Below are 9,424 nucleotides of genomic sequence, written 5' to 3'. Positions count from 1 at the left end.
GGGCTTGTGAGGTTTTGAAAGATTTGTTGCATTCCCATTGTTTCTCTCTCTGCCTGTGGATGTTAATCAAGATGTGAGCTCTTCGCTGTTCCTTTGCTCAGCCACGATGGACTCTGACCCTCTGAAACCATAAGTGACATTAATGCTTTCTTTAATAAGTTGCTTAGTTCATAGTGTTTTATTGCAGCAATAGAAAAGTGACCAAGACATCACACTTTAAGACTTTTTAAGTCAGCGCTGACCTTCCTTCTGCCTCTGAAGAGCCAGCCATGCTGTTTCCACCTGACCTTCAACCTTCCTGACATCACATATGTACTGTACTTGACCATGTTATCATCCACTCTCTCTACCATAGGCCAGCAATTCTCAACCTATGGGTCATGCACCCTTTTAGGGGACTGAATGACCCTTTCATGGGATTGCGTTATCAATCCTGTATATCTGGTATTTTACTTTACAAGTCATAACAAAAACAAAATTACAATTATGAAGTAGCAATGAAGATAATTTTTTGGCAGCCGGAGAGATGGCTCAGTGGTTAAGAGTGCTGGTTGCCCTCCAAAGGACCCGATTTCAAATCCCAGAACTCACATGGCTGGTAATTTCAGCTTCAGGGGATCTGACACCCTTGCACAGACATACACAGAGGCAAAACACAAAATGTAAATAAGATAAAAATATATTTAAAAAAAGAAAAGAATTTTATGGTTGGTGGTCACCACAGCATGAGGAACTGTGTTAAAAGAAGCATTAAGGAGGTTGAAAAACCACTGATTTACATACATGTTTCTCTGGGAAATACACACAGGACTGTATAAGTTTGATAATGTTAAGAAATCTAAAGTGGGGGGGGGGTTAATATGACCTGGAGAGGACAGGAGTTCCACAAGGACCAAATATATCTGGGCACAGGGGTCTTTTATGAGACTGTTTCTCCAAACAAGGACCATGTATGGATGCAACCTAGAGCCCCTGCTCAGATGTAGCCCTTGGTAGCTCAGTATCCAAGTGGATACCCTAATAAGGGGAACAGGGACTGTTTCTGACATGAACTCAATGGCGGGCTCTTTGACTCCCCCCCACCCCCAGGGAGGAGCAGCCTTGCTAGGCCACAGAGGAGGACATTGCAGCCAGCCCTGAAGACACCTGATAAACCAGTATCAGATGTAAGGGGAGGAGGTTCTCCCTTACCAGTGGACTTGGAAAGGGGCAGGAAGGAGATGAGGTGGAAGGGTGGGATTGGGAGGGAAAGAGGGAGTGGGATACAGCAGGGATACAAAGTTAACAAACTGTAACTAATATTAAAAAAAAAATTAAAAAAAGAAATCTAAAGTATCTTTTATGTTGAAATGGCCACATTATAGACTAAATTCCAATGAATGCCAGATGCTTAAGAATAAAATAGCATATATGAAAATAATCACAGGATGTGTTTGAACACTTACTGTTTCCAAGACACCATATGCTATATAGTTGCATTTTCTTGAACACTTTGCAAGCAGCAGGCTGACTTTCCCACTAGTGCTTGAGTCACAGAGGCTGAACAGTCCGAGATGGGTCCTGTTTTTTTTGAGGTATGCACTTCTGGTATCCATCAGGCAGCCTGTGAGGAGCCGAACCCCAGGGAAACTTGTGGGAAGAATGGACTCTGCTGAAGTGCTCTTCAATACCCTTGTCTAAAGCCCCTCCATCATGAAGATTGTCTGTGTAATACTATCCTCAGGCTTCATCCAGTATTAGTATTAGCATGAGTACTTGTTGGTGTGTATTTTTATATATCTTTACTTGGTTTCTTATGCCCCTAATCCCTTCTCCACCTCATCCCTTCCAACACCAGGTAAGTGAGAAAAGTTAGAAGGGAAAGGGGCAGTGTATGTCTCTTTAGACTTCCTGCTGTTTAGGGTTGTTGGGTTCCTAGGGGCAAGTTCAATCTTCATAGTCAGGATATCTCCAACTTCTTCTCATCACACTGCAACAGCAGCAACTGGAGCAGCCGCCGCCTTCTACTTTTTCAGAGTACGCCCCCAGCCCTCTCTGGGCCCTGGCACTTATTTCCTCTTTGAGGCCCCAGAACTAAACTAGTCACAGCTGGCAAAGATCATGCCCCTCTAAGAGTCTGCACGAGGCAAATAGTCTGCTGCTGTGGACAGTCTGAAGCAGTCCCATATCCCACACCTGGGATTAAAGCAAAAACATGTCTACATAACTGAGTTTTTAAAGAAACTCAAACTCCCACTCCAAGTACTAGCTCAGTACTAGTACTGAGGGATCAGGATGTCACTCTTCATTTATCAGACCCATATACGTGGAGTTACTTAGGGAAGGGACTAAATATGTGGCACCTGGCAGAGGAGCTCTCTGGGCATTTGTTCAATGAATAAAGTAATAAAGCCAGATAATAAAATTGACCGCCCAAAGGAAGACAAAAAGATTCGGTGTCCTCTGTGTAGGCCAAATTTTCTTTTTCACATTTATATGTATGTATGTACTTATGTTTATGTGTGTGGGTTCCTATCTGTGCAGGCGTGTCCCTGCAAGTCAAGGGACAGCTTAGGGAATTGAGTTTTCTCCTCTGCCTTGTGGGTTCCAGGGATAGAACTGGGATCCTCAGGCTTGGCAGCAAGCACTTTTACCCGCTGAGCAATCTCATTGGCCCAAAGGATCATTTTTCTTACCGGGTGTTAGAGGCTGAATGATGGCCCAGATATTCAAATCATTTGAGCCTGTGATTATAACCATATTTGAAAAAAATTATATTTACATATGTATTTTTTTTTCTTTTCCTTTTCCTTCCCTTCCCTTTCCTTCTCTCTTTTATTTTTTGAGACATGCTGGCCTGAAACTGTGTAGTCCACCATGGCAACTGTCTGAGGGCTGCTTTTACAGACAGAAGTGACCCTTCCTGGTTCTGTAGATGTCACTTAATGAAGGATGTCAAGATGAAGTGTGAGCAGGGCATTGGAATTCGATGCCAAATGTCTCTGTAGGAGAAAGCAGCCCGGAAAGACTGGGAGAAGGTCAGGAGACACCGAAGACTGCAGTTATGCAGCCAAGGAGGTCCGAGAGCCACCCAAGGCTGCAAGAGCAAGGGCTGAATGACTTCTCCTGCACTGTGGGAGAAGACATTCCTGTTGTTTTCAGCTCCCAAGTCTGTGGTAATTTGATATGGCAGCCTCCGCAAACAAGCACAGCTTAGACGCAGAAATATGTCTCCTGTGAAATTCCACTGAATCTTGGCACTGTATCGGTTGAACTAGGTACAATTTGGAATTTCCCAACTACTCACTTCTCAACGGACGCCTGACCCCACACTGAGGCTCCAGCCATGAGGAACTGCTCAGTGTTTCAAAACAGGAGACTCTGATGTAGAAGCGATTAATTTCTAAGGCCTGAAGCAACTCATTTCCCCTTGAAAGCGAATATGCTAACCGTTTATTTTAAGAAGGGGGAGGGGTTGGGGAGATGGCTCAGTTGGTAAAGTGTTTAGGTACAACCACGAAAACCTGAGTTCTAAGCCCCAGGCTGGCCTTGAACTCAGATCTACCTGCCTTTGCTTGAGTGCTGGGATTAAAGGCTTGTACCACTGCCCAGCTGCACATCATTTTTAGGTGGTGCTAGGGATTGAACTCAAGGCCTTGTGAATGCTAAGCATCTACTCAACCACTCAGCTATACTCCTCCCCACGCAGTAAAAAGAGTCTAAATCCATCTACCATATGCTAGGCTCTTTATGGGCACATATATTGGCCTACCTATCCCCCACAATGACACCATTACCACTCTACCCATCGGTAGAGGCCGGAGCTCACAGGCTCAGCGACAAAGCTAGGAGGTGGCAGTCAGAACCCCCAACTGCCCGTTCCCGTTGTGTTTGCCTCTCTGAACGCTGCATTCTTTCTGTTTCATCAGTGCAGGCGGCGGAGAAATTCACACTCTACCGGGTGGGGGGGAATCAATATCCTGCAAAATGACTCGGTGCTACTTATAGAAGAAATGGCTACAGCTTCTATTTTTATGGTCAAAGAAGTCTTCAGGGAAGGGAGAGCATTTGAACTGCACTTCATATTAATTTCCTCATCTACTGCAGGCAGTGGGAATCCAGGGATGAATCAGGCAAAGTCCTTTGGTTTAGGGATTCACATGCGCGTGTTTGTGTTCGGGGAGGCAAAGGGACTGCTGTGTGTTAAACGCCCATTAAAAGACAAAGTGGAGGCGTGGTGGCACACATCTGTAATCCCAGAATTCGGGGAGCTGGGGCAGACTGAGCTTGGCGGTGAAGAGCAGGCCAGCCGTGACACACAGGAAACAAACAAAGACAACGCAATAGAATTAGCAGGGCGGTGGTAGCAGAGGCAAGTTTTCTAATTCAGAGTCTCAGAGAGATGAGCGAAGTCTTCTGGAAGAAAGGACTGCTGCCCCAGCTGAAATACGACGGCCAAGCAAGCTTTGGACACAGCAGTAAAGGCTTTCTAGGCAGAGGAGAAGCGTCCCACCCGCGGAGGTGAGGCAGTCTCCTGGGTGGCCGGCACACTCTGTGGCTGTGCTTACTAGAAGCTGGAAGGGGCGTGGACTGAGTCCATCACTGAAGAGCTGGTGGCCTGCCCGATGGATCTCCGGTCCTGGCGATCGCTCGGGGCGGCTTCCCTCTCAAGCGTAAAGCGCGGCTTCTGTGTCCGTGGGCGAGAACACTTCGGGAAGACGGACAATCCATCCGGACTCAGCTGGAGCCCAAGCGGTCCCGACCTCCGCGGCAAGCTCTGTTACCATGGCAACTAGGTTAGGGCGGAAGTGGCTTACAAGGCTGACTCTCACTAATCAGGTGACTCTCCAGACTTCTGCACGTGACTCCGGAGCCCAGGCGCGCGCTCTACCTAATCAAGACGGCGTCCCTTTTTCGGCGACAAACTGACGGCGCTCTGGAGCAATGGCCCATGAGGCTCCGCTAGGAGACCCCACCCCTCAGTAGTAAGAGAACCAATTAGGCTGGGGCGAGGAGAAGCCACGCCCCGGGTTTCGCCCCGGTCTGACAGACGCAATTGAGGCCATCCTAGAGTCCCTCCGCCCCTAGCCGTCGCGGCCGGCGACGGACGGGCCCGCCGCCCAATAGCACGTCTCCTAGCCGCCGCCGGGTCCCGCCCTCTCCGGGACGGAACCAATGAGCGCGCCAGCTCCGGGCCGGGTGGAGGGGTTGCACTGCGGTAATATGGCTCTTCCTTAGCCAGCGGCGGTGGCAGGCGCGGGCGCGGAGCTGCCGGGGCTCTCGGGCGGCCGGTCTCTAGGCTGCAGGGGCTCGGCGAATCGCGGCTCGGGAGGCGGCGGCCGATGCCGGAGGACTGCCCACCCGGCCGCTCGGCGGCCCAGCGGTCCAGATGAGCTCCTGCGCCTCGCTCGGGGGCCCGGTGCCCCTGCCGCCCCCGGGCCCGTCTACCGCGCTGACACCGGGTGCCCCCGCGCGGGCCCTGCATGTGGAGCTGCCTTCCCAGCAGGTGAGCCGGCCGCGAGCTGGGGGGGCGGAGGAGGCCGGGAGAGCAGGTCGGCGGGGCTCGCGGGGCTCGGCAGAGCTGACAGGAGGAGGACCCCGAGCGCAGGGCCGGGGGAGGCGGGCGTTCCCGCGCTCAGACCCCCGCATCCCTCCAGGAAGGCGCGGGAAGCCCAGCGCCCCGCCGGCCGCCCAGCCGCTTTCCCTTTCGCTCCCGCGCCGAGGTATCAGTTTTCTATACTTACTCCGAGCGTTGCGATGTGCTTCTTTCTGCTCCTCCTGAGGAAGGTATTTGGGATGTCGGGTGTTCCTTCCCAGGCTCAGATCCTCATGGCACACTTCACCCCCTCGGGTGAGCGTCTGGAAGGAGATTTGAAGTATATATTCATATGTTGGATCTCCATTGCAGAGGGATAAGGACGAGACACCATTGACTTTGGGAATCTGACAAAATTCTTGGCAACACCCGCCTATCTGTAGAGTCCATCTTCCACTGCCTTCCCTCAGTCCCTCAGGGGAGGCTCTGCAGGAACCTTAACATTGAAAAGGACCTAGAAAAACTGTCAGTCATAGAGAAGTTACCGTGCTGGTTCTGTGCAAAGTGCTCATTGAATCCTCATAACTGCATGAGATAGCTGTTTTTATCATCCCGGTTTTTCAGTTCCAGAAACAGGTTTGTCCACTGCCTTCCTGTTGGTATTGCTGGTGGGGTTGGGTTTCCGAATCTAGCCTGTGCATCAGCGTAGTTTGCTTTAGACTTGAGCAGCCACTCCACAGGACCCAGCAAACTCCCTCAGACCCTTCCTGTAACTTTCCATCCTTGCCAGAGGCAGGAAGGAGCCACACAGGAGCTCAGAGACTGGGAGAAAGGGCTGAGCATGGATGGATCGGAATGTAAAGGGAAGAGAAATGTCACACACACAGCCCGGTGCCCTGAGTGGGGAAACAGCATTCATTGAAGAAGCAATGGTAGAGGATTTACAAGATCAGAAGGCAGGTGCCCCGGTTTTGGAGTGCCATTGGGCAGGGGCTTTGTGGAGGATATGAGGAGTTGGGAGGGAGGCTTGGATTGCGTTTGGAGGTCGTGGGAGAGGAGGAGAGGGTGGCTGGGAGAGTAGTTGGTGGATTGGGTATTGAGAGGAATTTTTGTATGTGTGGGAGGTGGAGTGTGAGGGGCCGGCTGGATGAAGCCAGGGTGGGCACTGTTTAGAAGCAGCATGGAGAAGTCGGGGATGTAGCTGGGCACAGTTTAGAGGAGCTTTGAGAGCACGTGGGGTTGGAGAAGAGAAAGCATCATTTACCACATAGAGCCTGTTCTGTTAGTAACAGTTCACAGTTTAACACTAGGGGGAATAATCCGAGCAAACGGCCGGTGGACTCAATTCAGCTCCATTTGCTAGTGTTTGTCGAGTTTCTGGACTGGTGGGCAGGGGCCGAAGTGTGCAGCTGGACGCTGCCTGACTCTTGGCTTGCTAGTTTCAGCTTTCTGGGAGTGGCATCCTTGAACTATTAGGCAGCCTGTGTAACAAAACACACTCTTCAGTTGGTATTAATTCAGCTTTCTAGTTCAAAATGCTCAGCTTTCGGGAAACTACATATATATTTGAAACAAATATATTTTAAAATAAGCATTTTGTTGATTAATATACTATTTTACTATATAACACAAGTTCTTGAAGTATTGTCCTCCTTCTACCCTATCTGCTTTTAGAAAAGATTTGGGTTTGCTCAAGAAAGCCCACAAAATTATGTGTAAGATGTACAGTTTGTCTCTTTTTAATTTAAATTTAAATTTATTTATTATTTTTATCGCTTACTTTGTAGTGTTAGGGTATCTTGGAACTATGTGGACTAGGCTGGCCTTGAACTCACAGATAACACTTGTCTGTGTCTCTCAAGCTTCTGGGATTACAGGTATGCATGACCACACTTGGCTTGGACTACTGTCAGGAGCCACCATCCCTGGTTTGTTTTTCTTATTTTACTTTACACATCTAATCTAGAACCTTTCTTTTTGTGGTTGAGGACGAGCTATGGTCCGATGTGACCAGTACTAAATTTAATCACCTTTGTTTCTAGGTCATCTCTGTTCAACTGTTCCTTAAGCAAGAAGTCATCATACATTTGACGATGTGTTGCTTTTTCAGGCTTGGTTGAGGTTTGTCATTATCTAGTGAATCAGTATAGGCTCATCCAAGAGGAGCATGCTATACTCCCTTGGATTTAGGAATCTTAAGATAAAACTTTGTGTTTTTTTGAGACATGTCTTTAATATTAAGCTTAACTGAGAGAATTTCTTCCCTCCTTCAAAGCTTCCCAGCCACATTCTCAGATACTTGGAATGCAGACATTTTTGGAAGGTTTTAGTGATTATGTTGTTGCCATTTTTGAAGGTCACATGTTCCTTTAAGAATTCATAGCTGGAGAGATGGCTCAGCAGTTAAGAGCACTGGCTGCTCTTCCAGAGGACCTGGTTTCAGTTCCCAGCACCCACATTGTACCTCAGTTCTAGGGGACCGGACACCCTCACACAGGCATAGATATATATGCAAGCAAAATACCAGCACACATGAAAGATAAATTAAAAAAATAAAATAAAACAAAAAAGAATTCATTAAAGATATGGACTCTTAGAAAGTGCACTTACAAATACAAATAAATACCTCATCTTGCATGTGGCTTTGGTTTCTTTGATATAACTTGGCTAATCCTTGTCTTGTCCTTCCTTCCTTCCTTCCTTCCTTCCTTCCTTCCTTCCTTCCTTCCTTCCTCCCTCCCTCCCTCCCTCCCTTCCTCCCTTCCTCTCTTCCTCCCTCCTTTCCTTTCTTCCTTCTTTCTTTTTCTTTTTTTTGGACACAGGGTTTCTCTGTATAGCCTTGGCTGTCCTGGATTCACTTTGTAGACCAGGCTGGCCCCAAGTTCACAGAGATCCGCCTGCCTCTGCCTCCCAGAGTGCTGGGATCACAGGCACATGCGTGCACCACTGTGCCTGGCTGGAACAATCCTTTTTTTCTTTTTTTGGTGTTGTTTGATTTTGGATTAGAGCTATTATTAGCCTTTATTACTGTTATTGTTCTTATTAATCTTACCTTTGTGTGTGTTAGTTAGGGAGCACGGCACTAGGAGGTCAGGGGATGACCTCAGGTGTTGGTTTCTACCTTATCTGAGAAGGAGAATCTTGTTTTCTCTGTGGTGTGTGCCAGGCTTGATGACCTGCAAGCTTCAGAGTCTCCTGTCTGCATCTTTAGAGGAGTTTCTGGATTACAGACACATGTATCCAACCTGGCTTTATGTGGGTTCTGGGGAGCTGAACTCAAGTCCTTTCGCTCAAGGACTTCCCTCTGAGCCATCTCCCTGGTCACCATCACCACCACCACCACCACCACCACCACCATCACCATCACCACCATCATCATCATCACAGTACTGGGATTGAACCAGGACCTTGCACAAGCTAGGGAAATCCCCTTTCCTCTTCCTCTTATGGCCTCCACTTTTTCTCTACCTGTTAAAAATATTTATTTGTTTATTTATTTAGAGTCAGGGTCACACTGTATAGCTCTGGTTGGCCTGGAACTGATACAGAAATACCTTCCACCTGCTTCTGTTTCCCCAGTGCTAGGCCCCCCTTTTAAAAAAATGTATTTAGTTTTTATTTTATATACATTGGCGTTTGACTGCATCTATATCTATGTGAGGGTGTCAGAGCCCCTGGAACAGGAGTTACAGACAGTTATGAGCTGCCATGTGGTGCTGGGAATTGAACTCGGCTCCTCTGGAAGAGCAGTCAGTGCTCTTAACTGCTGAGCCATCTTTCCATCCCCCCTTTTTTTATTTTTTTATTTTTTGAGATAAGGCCTCATTGCTCAGGCTGGCCTTGAGCATATGTGTGTATACACACACACACACACACACACACACACACACACACACACACACACACACA

The 9,424-nt window shown here is 48.2% G+C and overlaps 1 protein-coding gene across 3 annotated transcripts in view; it reads left to right on the top strand.

The window, feature by feature from the left end:
- Positions 1–5,199: 5,199 nt before the first annotated feature.
- Uvrag (UV radiation resistance associated) overlaps positions 5,200–9,424 on the top strand; it is a 263,208-nt gene continuing 258,983 nt past the window's right edge. Inside the window, exon 1 of one of the 3 annotated variants that reach the window (XM_055623514.1) lies at positions 5,200–5,485. In XM_055623514.1, the coding sequence (XP_055479489.1) occupies positions 5,369–5,485 (117 nt within the window). In that variant the 5' untranslated portion in view covers positions 5,200–5,368. The remainder of the gene's footprint in view (positions 5,486–9,424) is intronic. The other 2 variants (XM_055623512.1, XM_055623513.1) reach the window with 2 other exon arrangements.

The sequence above is a fragment of the Psammomys obesus genome, unplaced genomic scaffold (genome assembly GCF_907164565.1).
Source record: "Psammomys obesus unplaced genomic scaffold, mPsaObe1.curated_primary_1811, whole genome shotgun sequence".
Lineage (NCBI taxonomy): Eukaryota > Metazoa > Chordata > Mammalia > Rodentia > Muridae > Psammomys > Psammomys obesus.
This window is presented reverse-complemented; position numbering and strand designations above follow the sequence as displayed.